Source organism: Chelmon rostratus, chromosome 3 (genome assembly GCF_017976325.1).
Source record: "Chelmon rostratus isolate fCheRos1 chromosome 3, fCheRos1.pri, whole genome shotgun sequence".
Lineage (NCBI taxonomy): Eukaryota > Metazoa > Chordata > Actinopteri > Chaetodontiformes > Chaetodontidae > Chelmon > Chelmon rostratus.
The window spans coordinates 811,020-834,724 of NC_055660.1; the positions used below are offsets into that span (position 1 = coordinate 811,020).

A 23,705-nucleotide genomic window follows, 5' to 3' on the forward strand; every position below is an offset into this window, starting at 1 on the left:
CGTGTTGAGGGGACCGGTACGTGTTGTGGGGACCAGTACGTGTTGTGGTGACCAGAACGTGTTGAGGCGACTGGTACGTGTTGTGGGGACCAGTACGTGTTGTGGTGACCAGAACGTGTTGAGGCGACCGGTACGTGTTGTGGGGACCGGTACGTGTTGAGGCGACCGGTACGTGTTGTGGGGACCGGTACGTGTTGTGGGGACCGGACCAGTACGTGTTGTGGGGACCAGTACGTGTTGAGGCGACCGGTACGTGTTGAGGCGACCGGTACGTGTTGTGGGGACCGGTACGTGTTGTGGGGACCGGACCAGTACGTGTTGAGGGGACCGGTACGTGTTGTGGGGACCGGTACGTGTTGAGGCGACCGGTACGTGTTGTGGGGACCGGTACGTGTTGAGGCGACCGGTACGTGTTGTGGGGACCGGTACGTGTTGTGGGGACTGGACCAGTACGTGTTGTGGGGACCGGTACGTGTTGAGGGGACCGGTACGTGTTGAGGGGACCGGTACGTGTTGTGGGGACCGGTACGTGTTGAGGCGACCAGAACGTGTTGTGGGGACCGGTACGTGTTGTGGGGACCGGTACGTGTTGTGGGGACCAGAACGTGTTGAGGCGACCGGTACGTGTTGTGGGGACCGGTACATGTTGTGGTTTGTGGTGGAATTAAGTGAGATCATTTGTGTTTAAAATAGAAAATGATGAAGGTTCACTGAGCTAGAGAGCACAGGAACTTTGACCGAGGCACTGATGAAGACACAAATGCTAAAACCAAAGTTAGACCCGGCAAGCCACGTAGACGGAAGGATTTAACCGAGCCAATCACAGCTCTCCTGGGGGATTATTGGCTGTCGTGACTACCAACTAAACGGAGCTTAAATCTGCCCGGTTACAATTTTCAGACGAGCGAACAAACGTCTTCGTCAGTACAACTGACAGCAGAGTGAACGAATGACAGCGGATCAACAACCGCTGCTGCCGGAGAGGAAACAACAGCGACACACGGGTGAACGAATCGAACTCGTGACATCACAAACGGACCAATAGGTTTATACGAAATAAATGAAACTTCATCGGGCTAGTACAGTCTGTGTGTACGAAAGACTGCAGCGTCCAGGTTCAGAAGGTCATATTACTGTTTACTGAGTCCTGTGATGAAAAGTGTCTGTCACATGACACGTTCAGATGAAAAGTTGATATGAACCGTCTCTTTCTGAGTTAAAGAGTACATTAAAACGTTAAAACAAACAAACCACCATCAGAATTTGAACCATCCAACATGTGGGACCTTTCATACTGCAGTAATCAGATTACTGTTGTGTTAACTGGCTCAGAGCTGGAAACAAGCACAGACTGATTTTTATAGAAACTAAAGATCAAACATGAACATCAGAGTCATTGGGCGCCTCGTCTTCACTGTGCTGCATTCAAATCTCACATTCATTCTGGACATAAAGACGCTGAAGTCTGTGCACAGTGTTCAGTGTGCGTGAAGCTCGGGACATTTTGACAGCTTTTCTGTGATAAATTCAAACTTCTCAGAAGAAACTGGTGCTAATGTTGGTTAATCTGGTCAGTTAGCATCTCAAACCACTGACCATCAGCTGAAAGTCTGGTCCACAACGTCCTCCGATGAGTTCACTGACCTCCTGCTTAGACTGAATGCTCATCTTTTGATTGATACACTTCAACCAATCACAGACCAGTGCTTTGATACGATGTCATGCAGCCATCAATGAAAGCGGACCCTTCAATATCTAGAGCTTCTGAATCGCTAAACAGACTTTGTGGACCAGACCTCGTGGAACCGGGCTAAAGCCACTGAATCAACCCTTATTAAGCAGTTTCCTTCATCACAGTGCCGAAGTCCTATTTAAAACAACAACTGTTATTATTGCCAAAGGTCTGAAGGCTCCAAACCTTCCTGAGGACCAAAGGTGCCATCGTGACTGTCGTGACTCTTCCTGTAGTCTCTGATCATCTTATCCTCAGTCCAGTTTGACGTCATTTCGGTCTGTAACGTCTCGCAGAGTGACGCTACGAACGTAACAAAGTGCTTTCATTATCATCGTCGACCACCATCAGCACAGCTTCACGCCGCGGTCCGAAGCTCTTCTCTGACATCCGGAGGCTGAGTTCAATTCCTGCGAACTGACTCCACGTCCCAGTTAGGAGAAGCTGTCCTTATCGGAATCGGGGGAAGGAGGCCGTGAGATGTCGAAGAAGGAGCCTGACGACTTCCTGGATTTGAGAAGGCGCAGCATCTCGGCCAACTGAGCTTCCAGCGCTGCCATGCGGCTGTTCAGAGATCTGATATCTCCTCTTAGTTCTTGTTTTAGCTCTACAAACGAGGCCTGCATGCTCTGCTCCGGTATCGGACAGAAGACCCTCTTCTCGTCAGACTGGACCGGGCTTTGCTCCTGCGGCGTTCTTGTGCCGCCGACGTTGTCCAAACGAAGGTCGCTCTTCGTGATGCCACTGTCACAGGAGTCGGTTTTCTTCAGGGACATCTCGTCGTGAGACTTAGTTCTATCAGGCAGCGTCTCCATTGACTCGGCCTTAGAGACGCTGCTCCACGACTCGGCCTTCACAACCGACTCCTTGAATCGTCCCCAGCCTTTAGCTTTGGGAGGCTCTGCGGATTTGCAGCCGACTAGGTTTCCGTTTTGGGTGGCGGGAGCATGAAGCATGACTCGGCTGGAGGTCCTGGACGAAGAGGATGCGGTGGATGTCGAGGAGGTGGTGGGCGTGGCCGGGCTCTCAGTCACCATGACTATACTGGTGGAGGCCAGGACCTCCGGACCTCTGGGCGGCTTCGGGGGAACAACGCCTTTCTCCACGTCACCCTGAGCGACCCGCTCGCCGGCGAGCCGCGCCTCCCTCTGCTGCCGGAAACGCTGGAAGAGTCGTCGGACCGGATGATCCGGAGGGAGGTTCAGAGGAGCCTCATTCTTCCTCTTCAACATCTCCTCCTCCTCACGTTTCACATCGCTGATCTTCCGGAAGACGATCTGTAAAAAGACAAAACAATCAGAATGGCTTCACCTCGTCAAACAAATATCTTCACTTCTTTGTTAGCAAGAAAACCTGAATTTGTGTTGGAGGAGCAACTTCCTGTGAGCGTTATATTCCACATTAACAAAATAAAATACCTGACTTGATTCTTCTCACAGAACAATAAATGGATACGAGCTGACGCAGAAGCTGAGTAACTTAACCCCATCTGAAAATGTCTCTTGACCTGGAGTGATTTAACTGATCTGGATAAAGAATTTAAAACAGCCTGATTGATGATCAGTGATCAGAGGATTCACTCGCAGGGGTGAAGTCAATCTGTGTGAATCTTTAAAATCAAATTACACACATTCACAGTGATGCAGAAAGACCCGAACCACATCTGAACCAGAACCACCCAGAGCCTCAGGCCATCAATTAAAAGCAGGATCAGCACTCAAAGCTGAAATCGTGTGGATTGAGCATCTTGAAACGAGTCATTTATTATTAAAGAAACATCTCTGTGCTGAACAGCGCTCTGATTCTGGAGTCAGTGGGATCATCCTGTATTTAAATATAGTTTCAGTTTCCTCAAGTATTGATTTGATTAACTTTTAACACACTTATTTTAAGCTCTGAAGTTTTAAAAGTTCAGTCTTCTGGCTCGGTGGTTGGCACACATGCCTCCAGCCTCGACAGTCAGATTGAAAAAGCAGCTTTGCTGGAGATTTTTTAGGTTTTGATGTGTGGACTTTGGTTATCCAGAAACAAGAATGAGCCTCTCGGATCTTATTTCAAGACTCTCACAGCTCAACATCCTGATCTAAAATGTTTTCAATCACGTTTGATTGGACATTTTCACTGTGTTGTATAAGAGTTATAACAACTTCCAGTTTTCTGTAAAGTCAAAAAAACAAACACAGGGTTTCCCCCCCGGAGGCAGCGGTTCATGTCCCGCGTGAAGCAGAACATCACCATCGACTCATTCTAACAAACAGAATATACTTATATACTTCTATAACACACATATGCAGTTGTTTAGGTTTGAAGACGTGTTGGACAGAAAGGTTGGGACTACATATAAACAGCGGCTTCAGTCTCCTGAAGCAGCAGCAGGCGTGTCAGTCGTCCAGGTGTTTTCATATCCTCTCTCCAGGCTGCTTGTGCTGCAGGTGAGGCAGGAAGCGAAGGTCACGTCACAGCTGACCTGTGAATCCATGAGTTCAGTTCGTCAGATGAACAACTTTAACGTACATGAACGTGTCGGGGAGCGTCGGCCACATGTGACCTTCTGAGTCTTCATTCTGCAGCGACAGCGAGCCCCCCTCCCCTCCCAGCGATGTCATCAGTATGTTGAACCCTGAGCCAATCATTGAGCTCCTGACCTGCTGAAATTGGATCATGTGGGCTTGTATCAGAGCGCTCTGAGAGGTGATGAGAACAGAGGAACATAGAACATGAGAGAACTGTTCTACCACAACAACAACACATCAGACAGACTGAGGCTGCTGCATCCAACAGGAAACACATGAACCCTACAGAACGCAGGTACCACAACCTCCAACCTGCAATAACTGATGATTTATTCAGAAGCTCTATAGATCAAATCACCGCTCTGCTTCAGGGGCTTCACTGGCTCCCTGTTAAACAGTTTCTGCTCTTCATCTTTAGTCCTTCCGTAAACCAGCCTCTTTCTGAGCTCGTTCATATCTACACACCCTCTGATCCTCCTCTGCCACCTGACGACCACGAGGTCTCACTCCTTCAGCCGTCCTGCCTGTAACCCTCCTCCACCAGACATTCACAGTGTCGACTGTAACGGCTACAACCACACTGAGCTTTATACAGACGATGACTTTATACCTACTCGTTGTATTAAGGTGTTTTTCAAGAGCTTTTGAAGGCACCATGAATAAAAGAAATCATTATTATTAAAGCTGCATTCAGGGGTCAGTGCGTTTCAGTCAATGTTTCTGCTGTGTCCTCACAGTAGAAACTGTGGTCCACCTGAGACCATCTTCTCCTTCAAACAGCTCCTGATGCTGGACACCAGAAAGCTGTTTCTGAGGGTTCAGCTTCTTTAGAGCCTCTGAGAATCTCTGGTTTCACTTCTACGTTTCAGTTTGTGCTGTTTTATCTTTCAGCTGTGTCAGAGCTGTGTCTGAACTATTTCCTGCTGCTGCTGCTTCACATTAAAAGCTGGCAAAACAGCCAATTAGCAGGAGGCTTTTATTGTGAAATGCAATGTGTTTACTGACGTCTGCATCTGTCAGGACCTGAAACTGTCCACATCAGCCAGTGATTCCACAAACAAAGAAACATGTTTAAAATGTCCTTATTGTCTTGCAGTGAAACTTTCTGAAGACAAAGTGGGGAAAGTGAAACCACATCAGTTCAGGTTTTTATCCAGTTCAAGAGAAGAAGTCTCAGTGTGAGAAGAGAAAGCTCCTGTTTGAGCCGTGATGAGCTCGGCTGCTTTCAACGTGTTGTGATGCAGCTCTCAGCTGAAGTCGGAGGGTTTGGAGGTGAGAGCTGCCGGCAGGTCGTTTCTCTCCTCCGCCGTCATTATTGCACAGCCAAGCAGAACAGGACACGATGGCTTTCACATCGATTTACAGCCGAGAGAGAGGCAGAGGCGGAGAGAGCCGCTCACAGCCAGCGTCACTGCGTTTCATACCGCGGCGTAATTCAAGCGCTCCTCGTTTGTTTTCATCCGAGCAAACAGTCTCTTCATATTAAAACTTAAAGCTTGTAAAGACGCATAGACGCAGTTTCCTCCTGAAACCAGCGACAAACATCTGCAGGAACAGTCATTACGTGTCTACTCGGCCAGCGTGGAGACAGAAATGTTTCAGGAATTTTCTACAGAGACGTGTCAGTGTGTTAAAACCACTAAGACCTGCAAGAAGAAACACCTGATTTACATATTTTGAACCACTGGCAAAGAAAACAGAATTTTAGGGGGACAAACTGGTGATTTTTTGCAGTGTGTGACACAGACTCATGATCCGATCATCAGATCTTGTCTTTGGTTCAGCAGCATCGGTCAGGGGTGTGAAGGTTGCAGTCACACCCGGCCAGGGGCCAAGAGGGGCCATAAACAGTCTGAGAACAGGAGACGTAACCTAAAGTGTACTGCCCACTGACCAATCAGAAGCTTCTGACAGAGAGTTCCTGACTGGTGACTGAGAGCCCAGCGGTGAGTCACAGTTCATCACTTCTTCATTAAAAGCTTGTTAGAGGACTGTTTTTGAACGGTGATGCGTTCACTTACAGACGTACTTACAGACATAAATCCAGAAAAACACAACACGGCTCAGCAGCAGCACGAACTCCATCATCCAACAACCAGCTTCAACACAAACTGAACATTAAAACCTTCATGAAGGAGGATTAGCTGCAGGACTGTGTTAGGTTAGCTAGCTGTACCTAATAAACTGGACACCTAATACACTCAGAACTCCTCTGTTTTACTGTGACACCCAACATTCACTGTGGACGAGGTGACGGGAGTTAGAGGTCAGACAGAGGTCAGCTCTCTGGATGAAAACAGGAAGTGAATTTATGTCCCTCCAGCATGAACAGAGTTTCTGAATCACTGATGGAATCTGTAAATCAGTGCATTGATCGTTGCTGTTCCGATCAATAGATGATCTTATTAAATTGACCTTTCAGGGCTCAAGGACTCCTGCTGATAATGACAGAGAAGAAGAAGAAGAAGAGCAGCAAAATGTAAAGACAGGATAACAAACTGCTGCTGGTGTTGATTTCCTTCTCATCCAGAAGCTTCTTTAAGACGGGGGGGTTATCCAAACCTTCATCAGGTCCTAAAGCTGATGAAGCTATAGCATTAGCATTAAGCTAGCAGTGCTGGTCATGTCTTTATTAGGGTTAGGGTTAGGATCATTTCACAGAGATGTGCTTGGTTTTAACATCAGGTAGTGTTTCACTGTTGCCGCGTGATGATGATGATGATGCAGAGAGCATCTGTCCAGACTGCAGTGAGCTGCAGGAGGTTAACGGGATGGAGGGAACGGCCGCCATGATCAAGAGACCAACCAGCTGCCTTTGCTCAGGTAAGTATAAAGTATTAAATGTTGTGTTTTTTGTCTCCAGTCAAACGTTTGTGTTCTCTCGAGTGTAAATGAGCTGATTTAAGGGTGGAGCTGAGCGTGTTTGGACTGCAGCATCAGTTGAGGTGTGAACGCAGCGTCTGTCATCGTCCACCTACACACTGTTGGCTTAACTCACATCACACCTGCTGTGTGGAGGAGGACGAGCTGAGAACAAAGCAGCCTGCGGTGAAACCTGACGACAACACAGCGACTCTGAGCTCACATGACTCACTAACACACCTTCATGTTCCTCCGTGCTGCTTTTGTCCCTTTGCTCTGATCTGAGGAGCACTGCGGTTTTATTCAGTCAGTTTAAAGTCTCAAATGTACAAAATGTTTTTAATCAATCTGTAACTGAATCCTCGACAGTCACAATGATGAAGGATGTGTGCCGACTCACCCTCTTCCTCAGGTTGTAGGTGAGCACCAGGTTTCTGGCGAAGTGGTTTGCGAAGGCGGAGTAAAACTCCAGAACCTTCTGCAGCGCGTCTCGTTTGATGATGTGGAGGTCGCAGTAGGTCAACGCTCGCACGTTAGCGCAGGACTGAGCCAACGTCATCTCCTTCCAGAACACGTCGCCAAACACGTCACCTTTACCTGCAGACACAGACAGACAGACAGACAGACAGGTTACAGACAGACTGGTTACAGACAGGCAGACAGACAGGTTACAGACAGACAGGTTACAGATAGACAGACAGACAGGTTACAGACAGACAGGTTACAGACAGACAGACAGGCTATAGACAGGTTGCAGACAGACAGACAGACAGGTTACAGACAGACAGACAGACAGGTTGCAGACAGACTGGCAGACAGACAGGTTGCAGACAGACAGGTTACAGACAGACATGTTGCAGACAGACAGGTTGCAGACAGACAGACAGGCTATAGACAGGTTGCAGACAGACAGGTTGCAGACAGACAGACAGACAGACAGGTTGCAGACAGATAGACAGACAGACAGGTTGCAGACAGACAGACAGGCTATAGACAGGTTGCAGACAGACAGGTTGCAGACAGACAGACAGGCTATAGACAGGTTGCAGACAGACAGGTTGCAGACAGACAGACAGACAGGTTGCAGACAGACAGACAGACAGACAGGTTGCAGACAGACAGGTTACAGACAGACATGTTGCAGACAGACAGGTTACAGACAGACATGTTGCAGACAGACAGGTTGCAGACAGACAGGTTACAGACAGACAGACAGACAGGTTGCAGACAGACAGGTTACAGACAGACAGGTTACAGACAGACAGACAGATTACAGACAGACAGGTTACAGACAGACAGGTTGCAGACAGACAGACAGACAGACAGACAGGTTACAGACAGACAGGTTGCAGACAGACAGACAGGTTGGTTACAGACAGATAGGCTACAGACAGATAGACAGGTTGCAGACAGACAGGTTGCAGACAGACAGATGTGAAGGGTCCAGACCTCCACAGACCTCTGGAGCTGTTGTCTGATACAAGCTCACACTCACAGGTGAGTTCAGCTCCTTCAGGTGGAAACAGGTGAGCGTCACTGTGCTGCTCGCTGTCAGCTGATTGGTTCAGACAGCCTGCAGCTGAATGGTAACAGAGACCGAATCCCTCAGAGTGGACTCAGAGCTGCTGCCGACAGACATCCAGGATTTAACCTGAGCCGCATGGCGTCCAGCTGTTTACTCTCAGCGTCTGAGACGTTCTGATTCGCTGGAGAAACACGTTGTTGAACGGACGACAGGTGTTTGAAGCAGCGGAATTTAAAAAGTGACGCTCGGTGGTGAAATAACTGGTTTTAACTGCTTTTCACATGTTCTGTCTAGAATTTAGCTTCAGTGTCTGGAAACAAGAGTAAAATGTGATAAAGCACATAAATAAAGTGTGACGTGTACTGTTCAGGCAGATTAAATATCTGACATCACAGTTTAGTGTCGTGTTCGTCTGTGGATTAAACAGGAGACACACACCTGTGCACACCTGTGTCATTAATGAAGCAGCAGAGCAGAGTGATGCAGACTGCAGCTGCATCAGTCTTAATGTGAAAACAGGAAGTGAGGCTGAGGTGAGCGCTCTTTAAACAACGTGATGTGGAACTGCAGGCGGGGGTGTTCAGTGTTTCTGAGAGACCTGCAGGACAGTCTAAATATTTATCCAGAGAGGAACTGAAGCCGATTCACTCTGTTGATAACAAACCTCGGCTGGTGACTATCTGGGAGCGAAAGCGGAAATCTCAGGGACAGGAGCAGCTCGCTGAGGGTCGGTCAGCCATCTTTGTTTGGCTCCGGGAACAGACGTAAACGCCGCATTCACACCCTACACGTCCTGGATCAGCTGAGAGGGAGGTCACTTTCACTGCTGGTGGTGAAACTGTGCATCCACAGACAATCCAACACGCTGCTCGCTGTGATCATTAAGAAGAAGCTGGTTTCAGATGCTAAGAAGCAGCTAACAGGTAACAGCTGAAGGTAACGTAGACTTTATTTGAGCCGACCACAGCCAGAGGGTTTCCTGTTCTATCACAGGAACGAGACTGTGCTTCACTAAAGACAGAAATCAAACCTCTCCAGCAGCAGAGTGTCTGTTAGCGCTGCAACTAATGCTTATTGTCATTATTGATTACTGTGCTGATCATTTTCTCAATAAATCAATTAATCATTTGTCTCTTAAATATAAAGAAATAGTGAAAACTGTTGGAGAAGCAGGAACCAGAGAATGTTTCACAACGAATGAAGCATTTCATCGATTAGAAAAAACTGTTTCCAACGTTCACTAATGCTCTAACATTAGACTATCAACACACACGTACAACATCCATGCTAATGCTAGCATCTTGACTCAGAAAAATTCATACATTTGGTTTATATATTGACCTGTTGATGGCGCTAGATGAGAAGTCAGAGGATCAAAGGGAAGTTTGAGGAGCGTTAGTTCATCTGACGGACTGACACGAGCTGGATTTCCATCCAAATGTATCGCACATTTAAGAAAAATGGCAAAAGAAAAAGAGCGAACGCTTGTTTTCATGTCAACACTTTGTGAATATCAGCAGCTGGTTCATCCAGATGAGCAGCAGGTGGCGCCACGTCTCAGGTCGGAAGGAGGGAGCAAGGCGAAGGAATGAAAAAAACAAGTCGAAGCTGAAAGAGTGACGAAAAATGTAGAAAGCAGGATGGAAATGTGACATTTCTGTTTCATGTATTAACATGAGGAAGGTTACTGCAGACCTGTGGGAGCAGCTCTTTTTCTTCTGCTTCTTCCTCTTCTTCCTCTTCTTGTTCTTCGTTGAAAACAGCTGATCAGTCAAGTGTTTCCATCCCCTGTTGACTGTGTCAAACACCTCAAAGCGAGCATACAAACTTTTTGTGAAATTGAGGACTTTTTGTCGTCGTTTCCATCATCTTCCTCGTGCGATTCTTCAAAATGCTCATAAAAACACGCTGGAGGAAACACGGCTGTAGAGATATGCAGCTAGTTTGAGGAGAGATTTGGATGTTTTATGCAAACAGCTGAGTTTGTGCTGCCGCCTGCACGCTGACTCACGACGTCGCTGCATCTGAGGAAGCTGCTGAAGAGCTCAGAGGTTCTGTGAATTGCATAATGACTCTGACAGCTGTTCGTTCAGCCGCGCTCCGCCTCGACAGCTTCCTCCATCATCTTCACTCTGTTCGTTTCTGGGCCGGGGATCGCTCTCCCTCCATCAGCCCCAAAAACCAGGCGGCATGATTCAGAAAAACCACTTCATGCGTGAAATGATGCTTTGCTAATGAGAGCCCCGGAGCATAATTCCTACACTCGCTGGCAGTTTTGTTTTGATGTGCTGAAGAAGCAGCGGAGCGTCTTTTTGTCCCGCTCTGTGTTTTCTGCGTGGCAGGTGACTCTGCAGGGTTCAGAGAGCTCAGGTGTTTCCTCCTGAGCGAGGCGGAGGTGTGTCAGCTGGCAGCAGCAAAAACACGTTTTCAGTTCTCCGTCTAAAACACACCAACACTCCACCTGAAGGAGCTTTAAGAAACCTGAGAGAGGTGTCAGAACTGACAGCTTCACTGTCACCATGGCAACCAGACAGTGATCCTGACAACAGCCCAAACCCAAAAAGAAACTTCATCAAAGGTTTGTGTCACACCTGACACATGAACACTGTTAATTAATAATGCACACACACTAAAATCACTGACTTCTGTGTCAGGCGGTCCACCGCTGGAACACCTCAAAGAAAACATGACATGAAGTCCTTCCAAACCTTCCAGGACCAGAAAGTCCAGCACCAGAACTAAACTCACCCAAAATGGCTACCACCTCGTCGTCCTGGATGACCTCCAGTGACCCCGACACCACGAAGCACAGGCTGTCCACGCTCTCTCCGGCGTGGTAGATGAGGTCGCCTGGTGCGCTGTGGACGGTCTGGAACTCCATGGCGAGGGCCCGCAGGCAGCCGTCGCTGGCCAGCCGAAACGCCGGGTGTTCCTTAAACACCTTCCTGTTGAGGTGGACGCAGATGTCTGCTCGCATGTCCTTAGGACAAATCTGCAGCACCTGTGGACACAGAGGTCAAACTGAGGTCACGCTGAGGTCAAACCAAGGTCAAACTGAGGTCACACTTAGGTCACGCTGAGGTCATGATGAGGCAAAACCAAGGTCAAGCTGAGGTCACACTGAGGTCAAACCAAGGTCACACTGAGGTGAAACTGAGGTCACAATACACCAGAGAACTGAATTTATGATATAAGCTGATCACTGATCTGTCATGGATATTTGAAAAAGTCTCTCGTGGTCTACCAGCTGGCAGTCATTCCCTCTGTACGCTACCTTGTCCGTGTCGATGCCTCTGGACATGGACCAAGTGGACACGATGTAGTCCATCACCCGCTCGCTCAGGCCTTTGGGGACCTGGTAGAGTTTGAGGAAGTCTCGTACACTGTTGAGCATCTCGTGGTAGCGGTTGGTGTTGGCGTACATCTGCTGGAAGATGGTGGTGACGTTACCGAAGATGGTGGCGTACAGCAGCGCTGTCAACAGGAAGAAAAGAACTTTTAGACAGATAGACATTTAGATGTCGCACAAATTCGAAATCCAGTGATTGATGCATGATATGTCTATTGATCTGTTTGTAAAATTATACCTAAAAAATCATTTTGTAAGACAACATCATATATTGTGCAAGAAATCATTTACATTTTCCAAATTAAGTTCAGTCTAATGCTCATGTAGTGAGTTCTCATCACAGACTTTCATGTTTTTTTCTGTGAATAAAACTACTTAACTGGAACCTGAAGACCATCAAGTCAAATAAGTTTAAATTAAGTGTTGTATTAATAAAACAAGGAAAGATTTACATTGAACATTTATGTGTAGATCCTGTCATGGTGCTGTTCTCTTTGTTATTGCAGAAACATTTGATTCTTGTGGCAGGTGGTGCAGAGTCGAGCCCTCTCAGGGGCCTTGTCCACCGAAGTGTTTTCTTCCTGAGGCCAGCGTATGTTTTCAAGTGTTTGTAAAGGGACTGCTGTGTATCTACAGCACGCTCCAAATGCCAGACACAGGAGGAGGTGCTGAGCTTCTATTCTGCACTGAGTGTTTTTCTGGTTGCTGAAAGCTGAAAAATGTTCAGTTTGGGGTAAAACACGACATTCACAATCGCTTTTTGATCAAGTGCTGAACAACAAGAGCAGCGATGGAGGAGAAATTCATACTGCTGGTCTCTGAGAATCAATGGGTGTATCTGATGATGTCGCTGCGCTACCACAGTTAATTTAAACACAAGATACTTGTGCTCAAAAAGATGATTCATTCTCAGTGAAGAACCTTGGAGCTCTAATCTGCCTCTATACCTGCCAAAGAGCAGTGATTCCTAACACGTCTCTGGGAGTCATCAGGTGGAAACCTCCCTTCAACGGTGTTTCGCCTACTTAGTCCCACGACACCTCCAGGAGGCTAGGCGGTGAACTCCGGCGTCCCAGAGTCACAATCCAAACAGCACTGCCACGTTCAACTGACCCAGAGATGCTCCAGGTAGTGGCCAGTACCGATGCTACCATTTAACTATTGCTAATGCTAGTGCTAACCGCTAATCCGATGCTACCATTTAGCTAATGTTAAGTGCTAACCGCTACCTGCTAAGAGGAACAGAAGAAGACAACGAAGCTAGATTCACCTATACTGTTAATGTTAACTACTAGCTACCAATGCTAAGATACTATCATACTACCACCGCTTTAGCTATTGTTAGCTGCTACAATACTACCACAGGCCTAGATGCCACATGTAACTGCCGATTGCCACACTACCATCATCTACCACTGCCTCTCACCAACTGCACCAATAAAAGCCCTAACATTCCCTTCAAGAAGCAACAATATCAATATGCACTTAACCCCCCTAGTATGCTGATGCGGCAGCCCACTGCTCCTGTGTGTTTCACTGCATGTTGCATGTGCATGGGCGATGGGTGAAATGCAGAGACTAATTTCCCAGTTTGGGATTAATAAAGTGAATAAAATTAAAAAAAAAAAAAAAATGCTTCATGCACACAGAATGTGCAGTATGTAGATCAATGTGTGCAACAAGTAATCAAAGGTCTGTGATTGTGTTCAACACCAAAGCTTTAGGCACAAATGAAACGCTGCTGATAAGAGCAGGGTGGCGGTGTCACTCCATTCCTGAAGGACGTCTGATTGGAGACACGTCGAACATATTCACACAATTCAACCTTTGACTGAAAAAATGAAAAATCTAGCTGGGCTTTCTGTGCAGAATTAAAATGCTGTCTTTTCTAAACAGTAAGACTATTGTTCAGTCAAAATGTATTTCTTCATACCCTGCCTCGTCATTACTGCAGCAGCTTAACCTTTTTAGTTTTATCTCTGACTCAGATTCGTCATCATTAATCACCAGACTGTAAAGAGTTTTGTGAATCAGACAAAGATGTTTGTTACTTGAATTCCTCGAGTTTGTCAGACCATCAGTTTGGCCCTGAAATACGTCGTCGTTACCCAGAGTCTCAGTCTAAGAGGCTACGTGATTGGTCAGATGTGTCTCTGTGTCCACACAGTAACTGTAAGTGTCTCAGCTCATCAATGCAAACTGCTGCAGATCATCCCTGATTCAGCTCTTCTTGCTCACAGCCTGTCAGCAGTATGGACCCGGGGTCAGCGGATCAATACCGACCCCATCCAGCAGCAGCAGAAACCTGCCGCCGTCCAATCAGCAGCTTAGGACTGGAAGTGTCGGAATCATTCACTGTGACCTTCATAAAGGTCATTGTACAGAGTTAACACACACATTACATGTAACTGCACAGCGCCAACGCAGCGGCGGAGCTGAGCTAACGCAGCAACAGCAGGTCCAGAACCTGAGCCAGGTCTGGAGGTTCACTGCTGAGAAGCTGAACACAAGCTGTTTGTGTTATTTTTATCCTGCTGGACAAAAGAAAATATTCAGAAGCTCAAAGCTACAAACAGACGTTTCAACCCAACACAGATCTACAAACAACAACAGACTTTTAATGTTAGGAGAGGTGGAGGAAGCTCATACACACAGCTGGTGAGTGTTAGCATGACCCACAGAGCCACATTCAGGAGAAACACCAGCTCGAAATAAAACAGAAATTTGCTTTAATGTAAAGAAAATATTAACTGCTAAAACTAACTTGGTGGTTAAATCTCTGTGTGTTAGAAAGCAACACACAATTTAGTGTCTAAGAAAACCATTTATAATGTTAATAATCAGTCTCCTGGTGTCATCACAGAGGTTTGGTCTGGTCCAGACTCTGAGGATGTTCTGGAAAGAAAAGGGACCAGCTATTTCTGTCCTTCCTCTCAGACCCCGTCCCGATGTCACTGAAAGCATTACAACACTCACACTCTCTATGCTAATGACCCAAACTCTCATCCTGGATCCGGGATGCTGGCTGTCATAGCAACCGCTTTCCATCAGCCTCCAGCGGCTCTCGGCCTTTTTGTGTGCCAGGAAGCTGACAGGAGGGGGGTGTGGGGGTTAATCCAATACTGTGCTTCCTTCAGTGTTTCTCATGAATCCAAATAGGAAACCAAAAGGTTTACTCACACTGCATTGCACCATCAATACATTCTCAGTACAGTGGCGCTACAGGAGCCCCAGAGGGACAAACTGTCAGAGCAGGATGAATCCCTGCACTGCAGAGCTCAACCCACAAACAGGAAGTCAAACTGGGTTAGAAGTTTACTCTTACTGGACACTCTGTGACCTCGTGATCTAATTCGAGGAGCGTTTGACTGCTGCTCAACAATCTTATTAATGACTTGTCATTTTGAGTCATCTACAGGTGAGCAGATGAGCAGGACACATAGTTTTCAGCTGTTGGGAGCCTCCGTCTCTTGTTGGAGGTGATGTCTGATGAAGTTTCTCTGGAAGGTTGAGTGTGATCCAGACTGTAGATCCTGATGTGACGCGAGACGACAGCAGCTTCCGATGAAGGAGACAAATTGTCAACATTAAAGCTCTTCATCCTGCAGCTCAGTGAGGAAAAGCTTTTACCTGCAGCTGTTCTGGAAAACCTCCACACTGCCCTCACAGCTAGAAACTGTCTACATACTGTACACTGAACGCTAGCATTTTAATGTTGCTGCTAACAACCAGCTGCCATTGCAGACCCCTGCACAGATGTCTGCTCTGCTAAATGTATGATCAGCTGCAGCTGCACTGACTGCACATGTTAGTAAAAACTGTGTCTGCATGTATCCACCCTGAAGTTCACACGTTCTGGAGAATATCTGTTACTGTAATACTAGTACTTAATAGTATTAGTAACAGAACAGCAGCAGTCATTCTGAGAACAGCCTCTATAACAGCGTCTATCTTGGCTATAGCGGTCACCATGGTTACTATTATTACTCCACCTTGGTTTTGGCCCATATCTTGACACCGTTTGTCAACAGCATGACAGCGGTGTTAGTCCCGCCCACGGTGTCGACTGGATGACTGTTAGTCCCCTGTGGCGCTCACTGGATCTGGGGGGGTTTCCAAGCTGAAAACTACTTCAGGTGGTAAACTGTTGACAGCTGAAGGTTAATTTAAGACTGAAGTCCATAGTTACTTCATGGTTCAGACATGTATTACTGTCTGTGGGGTTAAACTATCACTGTGCAGAGCTGCAGGATCAGTGCAGTCACCTCCAGCTTTCAGGCTGAATCAGGCGTCCTGCTGAGCGGCTGGATGCGTGCAGACCGCAGCAGACAGCAGGGACGACGCGAGTCCAGCCGATCTGACAGTATAGTTAATATTTCAGAGAGGAACTCCACCGCAGCAGGCCGCGGTGTGTCAGGGCTCATCACATCGCAGAGGAGACGACTGCTAACAGAGAGGCCGACCGTCTGTTTGGATCGCGGCAGACATGCTTTTCTAAATCTGTAGAACGGTGAGGAGCTTCACTGGGACCGGACTGCAGGGCCGCGGGTTTTACAGTGAGATCCTGCAGACCAGGAGAGACCGGCACAGGCCAGCAGCAGCAGCAGCCAGCAGTGAAGGTCAAACAATAAACCGCTGACGGTGTCGGGCTCCTGCACACATCTGGACCAGTTTACACACTATAGCATGAGCAGCTGCAAAGCCCCTCCCTCAAACAGCAACTGTCCAATCATAGCTCAGCGACCATATACACCTTGTGAACATAGAGCTGCAGTCAGAGAGATAGTCTTCACACAAAGAGGCTGAAAGCAAAAACACACTGATGTATGAGGACATAGTGTCTATCTGGTCTGACCTCAACGCATAATGTTAGCCACGGCCGGCTAACTAGCTTACTAACAGTAACTGACAGCTACATTTGCAGAGCACATCATTGACTAACTACATTATTTTGTGGGGTTACAAGTTATTCAAGTTACTGTTCACAGCTACAGTTACATCGACTGTGTAATACTGCAACAAGCAGAAGCTAAGCTAAGCAGCCAAAAGGGGTTAGCATGAAATAACAGTCCGATTTTAGATTTCATCATACTTCTAATACTACTCGTCTGTGTAATCAGGGGGATACTTTGATCTGCTCTTGAAAGCCTCATAGCAATACTAACCAATGGTAGGCGGGGCTTAGCTAACAACCAATGAAGTTTGTCTCTTCTGATGAAATGCAGACAGCAGTGTGACCAAACTGTTCTGGGATGCATGAAGGCACAGGAACGACACTGTAGGACCTTTTCTTTTCTCAGTGATACACTGAATTTACTCTGATTAGCTCGCTGACGCTGTCACGTGACACCAACGTGATCCGTGGAATCGTTTTTATTACTTCTCTTCTTTTGCTAAATCTGTTACCATCTGCTGCTTCACCGATCCACTAACAATCAGTCAAAATCTGCTCAAACTGATCACACGACTCAGGAACAATCAACCAGACCGATTCACGATAACGCAGGATGTTTAGCTGTTTGTGTGAGCCGATGGAGGAGGTGTGTTTGTGGTGCAGACGGAGCAGACAGACGGAGCTCACAGCTTCAGATAACAGGGAGGAGGAAGCACAGACTGCCACTGCTCATCATCCTCACAGTGACTGGCAGGAACAAACACCAACAAGTCAGCCATGTTTTCTGTTGCTGCCTTTACATCAGTAACATGAGCTGTCATAATATCCGATGAAAGCTGATTTTCATGTTTAACTCGAGCTCTTTGACACGTTAACCTGCCAACTTTACATGGTGAGGAAACGGCTGATTGCTCCTTTAAATGATGATGGACAGACAGCTGTGATGTTCATGTTCACTGTGGCTGTCAGCAGTGTTTCCAAAGCAAAGATCACATCAGATGTTTGTGTTGACGACCTGTTCACTTTAATAAAAAAATAAAACAGTTAAACACTGAATTTTTCCCTCGTTTGTAAGAAAGTTAAAATTTGAAGTGAAACGCGACAGCCCTGATCTGCACCGTGAGTTCAATCAGACTCAGACGGCTCAACCATCAATAACTGATGATAGTAATTATTAGTCTGATTGCTGACTTATGTACAGAGGGACTGTGGGACGTCACAGTCAATGTGCTGAGAAAAGACAGACGAAGGACAAAGTCTGCGACATGCAAACTTTCTGTGACAGTGAACAACTCCTGCATCTCATTCATATATGTATTCATGCATAGACAACCCCCCAGATTACTCTAACACTGGAAAGAATGAGTCGCTTTGACTGCAGCAGGACGTGTTGAAGTCTGTGTTTGTGCAGAGCGTTAAAGCTGAACTAATCAATACTGTTATACAACCCCGACTCCAGCACAGCTGGGACGCTGCGTGAACATCAGTCAAACCGAATGTGATCACCTGCTGATCCTCTCTGACAGAAACTGACCTGGAAACAGCACAAAGTCGATATATTTACTGTCTGAGCTCATCAGCTTCAGTGATTCCTGTAAATATCTGCTGATTCTGGATCTGATGCAGCAACTAAAGACTGAGAAAGATGGAACGCTCCAAAAACACCTGTTTGGATCATTCCACAGGTAAACAGGCTGATTGGTAACAGGTGAGAGCATCATGATTGAAAGGCTCAGTGGTTCACAGCGAGGATGGAGCGACATGATTGGATAAAGAGATTAATACCTGGACTCAGGAACACTTCTGGAAATGATTGTTAATGACTGATTCTGGTTTTAATGATGTTTTAAACAGACTTGTTGGATCAGGGTGTATTAACGGGGGTGTGAGAGGAGTCTCTGTTAGTCTTGAAGTCTCCCTTGCTGTCATTTCCATGCATTATGTTTCAGTTCAGAGGGGGCTCACCTCTGCTACCTGGTGTGATGCTGCTTTGTTCAGATTAAAAAGTGTGAAAGGAAGCGACTCACATCCGATCATCATCATGGCCACGGCGAAGATCTTCTCTCCGTCCGTGTTGGGCGCAATGTTTCCGAAGCCGATGCTGGTCAGACTGGTCATGGTGAAGTACAGGGAGGTGATGTAGACCGAGTCTTTGCTGGGTCCCCCCTCCCAGCGGCCCGAGCCCGAGGCGTTGAACCTGTAGGGCGTCCCCACCGTCTCCCCCAGCAGGAACAGCCAGCTGTCCATCCTCACCCTGTTGGTGTCCTCGTCGATCACCTCGTAGTCTCCGATGCTGTACCAGATGCAGGCCAGCCAATGAGCCGCCAGGCCGAACACGCACACCAGTAAAACCAGCACGGCGGCCCCGTACTCGATGTAGTGGTCCAGCTTCCTGGCGACCCGACCCAAACGCAGCAGGCGGACCACTTTGAGGGAGCTGAAGAGACTGCTGATCCCCTGCAGAGGAAGAGGAGGAGGAAGAAAGAGATGACAGAGACGTTAACGAGCGTCGGTGAGTTTCAGCAGCAGGTTTTCCCTCTGACAACAGAACCTGATACGAACTATGATCAGTAACCATGACGACGTGTGTGTGACGGTGGATTTAGATTCCACTTTTGTTCTTTTCTCAAGTTTAAGTTTATTTCTAAACTCTGGTTTAATAAAAATCTCATTTCATGATAAAACTGAACTCCTTCATCATATGAAGCCGACATGACAGGAAGTTTCCGTACGACCACCACAGTCCCTCAGTCGCCCCCCGGTGGTTGACTTTATTGATTGATTGATTGATTGACTCCTCCTGGTTGGTCGTTTTGTTGATTGATTGACTGATTGATTGGTTGAGGGAGTCCTCTAACTGGACTGTAAACTGTAGAAGATCACCTGATCAGTGATCAGCTGTTTCCTGTTCTGTGATGAAGGAGCTCCTCTACCACATTCATTAACCTGATGACGACGAAGGTCTTTACATCAAACAGAATCAAAAAGAGAAATGATATCTGATGAGCTCAGTCTTCTCTCACCTGTGTTCATATTCTCAGGACGCAGTTATGAGTTGATTCCTGCTGTATGTGTAGTCTTCTTCACGGCTGTGATATTCATTTGTTTTGGTATTTTATTGCTGTGCTTTTTATTTATTTCCTTCCTCATAACTACTTAAAAATAAAAAAACTATTAAAACTAAAGCTCTACATGTTACTTATTATCTCTTGTTTTGAAGTCAACACATTTTAAAAAAGTAAAAATAAAAAACTACAGAATAAAAAGAGAATTAAAAGCAGAAATGACAAGGAGCTGAGTGGTTATCTGAAAAGAATGCAGCCAATCAGAGGCCAGAATTCTGGTATGAAGTAAAATATGAGTCATACTATGTAATCTGACTGGTTTTTAACTGAGATCAGTGGTTGTATTCAGCAGCTGCTCTTAAATCCCCCTCCTCCATCAGGAAGGATAAAGTCTGAAACATGTATGAAGGATGTATGAAGGATGTATGAAGGATGTATGAAGGATGTATGAAGCTCGTATGAAGGATGTATGAAGGATGTATGAAGCATGTATGAAGGATGTATGAAGGATGTATGAAGGATGTATGAAGCATGTATGAAGCTCGTATGAAGGATGTATGAAGCTCGTATGAAGGATGTATGAAGGATGTATGAAGCTCGTATGAAGGATGTATGAAGGATGTATGAAGGATGTATGTAGCTCGTATGAAGCATGTATGAAGGATGTATGAAGCTTGTATGAAGGATGTATGAAGGATGTATGAAGCATGTATGAAGGATGTATGAAGGATGTATGAAGCATGTATGAAGCTCGTATGAAGGATGTATGAAGCTCGTATGAAGGATGTATGAAGGATGTATGAAGCTCGTATGAAGGATGTATGAAGGATGTATGAAGGATGTATGTAGCTCGTATGAAGCATGTATGAAGGATGTATGAAGGATGTATGAAGGATGTATGAAGGATGTATGAAGGATGTATAAAACATGTATGAAGCTCGTATGAAGCGTGTATGAAGGATGTATGAAGCTCGTATGAAGGATGTATGAAGCTCGTATGAAGCATGTATGAAGGATGTATGAAGGATGTATGTAGCTCGTATGAAGCGTGCAGCAGCTCCACAGACACTTCCTCTCCATGTGTGACGGCTCTGACCACTGCAGCCTCTCATCAGACCACTCAGCCGCCTCTCCAGCTCCTCTCATCAACAACACTGTTTCCTCACTGGGGAAACACCCACAATGCACTGCTCCTCCATCAGCAGCCTTCAGTGCTGAGAGACGCGGAGCCTCGACACTGTGACCGAGGAGAGAATGAAAAGGTTGATTTGGGTTAAATCCAAACACGTCCATCTCCTTTATCAACTTTTCTCTCCTCTGCGGCAGCCCGTCCAGGACAGGACTCATTACTGCGAACACGACATGATCATCTGATGCTTGTGACGTAACGAGCTTTGTTTTCCTCCAGTGATAAAAACTGATTCTTCGATGATGAAAAGCTAAAAATCATTATTTCTTCCTCCGTTTCTTAAGCTAACGAATCGTCCGAACACGCTGAGGAATGACCTTTCAAACCGCTCTGACTGCCGCAGAGGTTACTGATAACAGGACGAGCGTCTCTTCCTCGTCGTCTCCGGTCTGAGAGGATCGACTCCACGCTGAGCTGGACCCAACAAAAACTGTTTCCTCGTGATCTTAAAATAAACCTTTTGGTGAGACGGGAGTCCTGACTGCACTGTAACACGACCTCACCGTCTCTTCATGTCCTGTGAGCTTTGAACCGAGCAATGAAAGAACTCCTCTTCCTCATTCTTCTTCCTCTGCCCTCAGTTCTTGCAGGATTCATTACTGAATCAGAACCTCTGTGAATTCTGTTGTGTGTGAACTGAAACTGTTCTCATTAGATCAGAACTGCAGGTGTGATCTGATCCGGTTCACAGGCTGATCGGGCCGTGTGAGGGTTTATTATCTGTTTCTGTTTCTTCTCAAATATTCAGCTGAAAATATGAAAATCAAGTTCAAACATCTAAATAAAAACTAATCTCAGACAGAACCACAGGTACAACATGACAAACTGAACTCCACTAGAGTCAGTTTGATATGTCTGATTTGGGGGGGCTGGATGAGCCACAGTTAAAGTGGAACTCTTCAGTGTTTGAGCAGCACACAGCAGAAAATATGTTTGGAAAATTATCATAAAACCATCAAGACATGAGGCGATTTTCTCCCAAATATAATTTTAGGCAAAAACAAAAGCAGCAGAAAATCTCTTGTTTGTGATGTGTCTCAGTTCTGGTTCAGGATCGGACCCGGTCTGTACCAGACTGCTGTGTTCTCAGCTCATCTCACAGCAGCTGAAGATAAACTGGATATTAACGAGGATCCTCGGAGCAAAGAGCCCGGCCTGATGGAAAACATATTCGTGCTGCTGCGCTGCAGGTTTTGCATTTTTGACATGTCAGCAGTTCAGCGGTGCTCAGTCAGGCCCGTCCTCTCTGCGTCTACAGGAAGTCATTACATGCTGCGGAGTCACTGGATGAATGTTAAACAGTCCTCTCCATCATGTGGATTTGACTCAGCGTCCACGACCTGCGTTCACGCTACGTTTCTCTTTCATTTCATGCCTCAGCTGCACAGACCGAGTGGCTGATCTTTACAGAGTAACTGAGCTTCACTTCAGCACAGGAAGAGACTTCAAACCTGCTGCAACATCATCTGCCATGCATTACTGCATGTTTTCAGTTCTGTAAATAATGTTCTAATATTAATTATGCATTGAATTTTAATTCATGAAAAAGTCTTATTGTTATTATACAATACAAATAATTACTGTTCATTTGTTTTTGTTCTTGTTTGAGTCACCAAATCCCACGAAAACAAAAATACCTGCAATGTACAGTATCACACTCCTTCTCTCAAGACAAAAAATACCTCATATAGATACTTCAAAGATATGTTTTTTCATTTTTTAATAAGTAATTTCCTAAAACTGCTGCTACAAACAGGAGGAAAAGGTGCATGTGATCGGGGACTATTTTCAGCGGCGGATGAATCCACATTGTGTGTGTGTGTGTGTGCGTGTGTGTGTGTGTGTGCGTGTGTGTGTGTGTGTGACGAGTCAGAATAAACTACAGTGTGTGTGTTCATGGTGATGAAGGAACATGAGTAACACTGACCTACAATCATCAGATGTGATTTGTTATTTGTGGATTTCATAGATTTGTAGATTAAACGCTCATGAATTTGTTGATTTGCTGAATCGATCAGTCTGGTCTGAAATATAGAAACTGCTGAAAGTAACAAGCTCATTATATGAATCCATCCTCAGCCAAAGATCGATTTTTTATACATTTATATACGTATTTTCCGCACTATAAGGCGCACCGGATTAAAACGTGTAACCCTTTCATCCCTCTGATGCAGCTCCTGTAAATAATTAATGAGCATTTATTTAAAATGTATTTTATTTTAGCGCGCTCACAGATGACAGTTTATCCTGCGTAAAGGTGCAGGTGACGGCGCACAGCGCTGAGGGTCAGGAGCAGAAATCACATTAACCACGTTTGATTAATATTTTAATTCCCTATTATTTAGCAAATATCCATATTCTTTCATTGACGTTTCATTCATCTTTCATGACGGCACGCAGAGAGTGGAATACCGCTGTTACTTCGGCCACGCCCCCTGACTACGATAGCCATAATTAACCAATGTTGGTTAACCAATATGCACCAAAGCTTTGATGTGACTTTTAGACAGTTTACAGTTCAGTTTTAAATGTCCAGTTTACATGTTCGCATTTTGAAAGCAATTGAAAGTCTTATT

At 46.0% G+C, this 23,705-nt stretch overlaps 1 protein-coding gene across 1 annotated transcript in view; it reads right to left on the bottom strand.

Annotated features, from left to right (window-relative positions):
* Positions 1 to 2,166: 2,166 nt before the first annotated feature.
* Positions 2,167 to 23,705, bottom strand: part of kcnh1b (potassium voltage-gated channel, subfamily H (eag-related), member 1b) — a 37,200-nt gene continuing 15,661 nt past the window's right edge. The window contains exons 7-11 of the mRNA XM_041933118.1: positions 18,903 to 19,332; positions 11,907 to 12,106; positions 11,381 to 11,633; positions 7,508 to 7,704; positions 2,167 to 3,009 (exon numbers count right to left, since the gene is read on the bottom strand). Of these exons, the coding sequence (XP_041789052.1) occupies positions 2,167 to 3,009; positions 7,508 to 7,704; positions 11,381 to 11,633; positions 11,907 to 12,106; positions 18,903 to 19,332 (1,923 nt within the window). The remainder of the gene's footprint in view (positions 3,010 to 7,507; positions 7,705 to 11,380; positions 11,634 to 11,906; positions 12,107 to 18,902; positions 19,333 to 23,705) is intronic.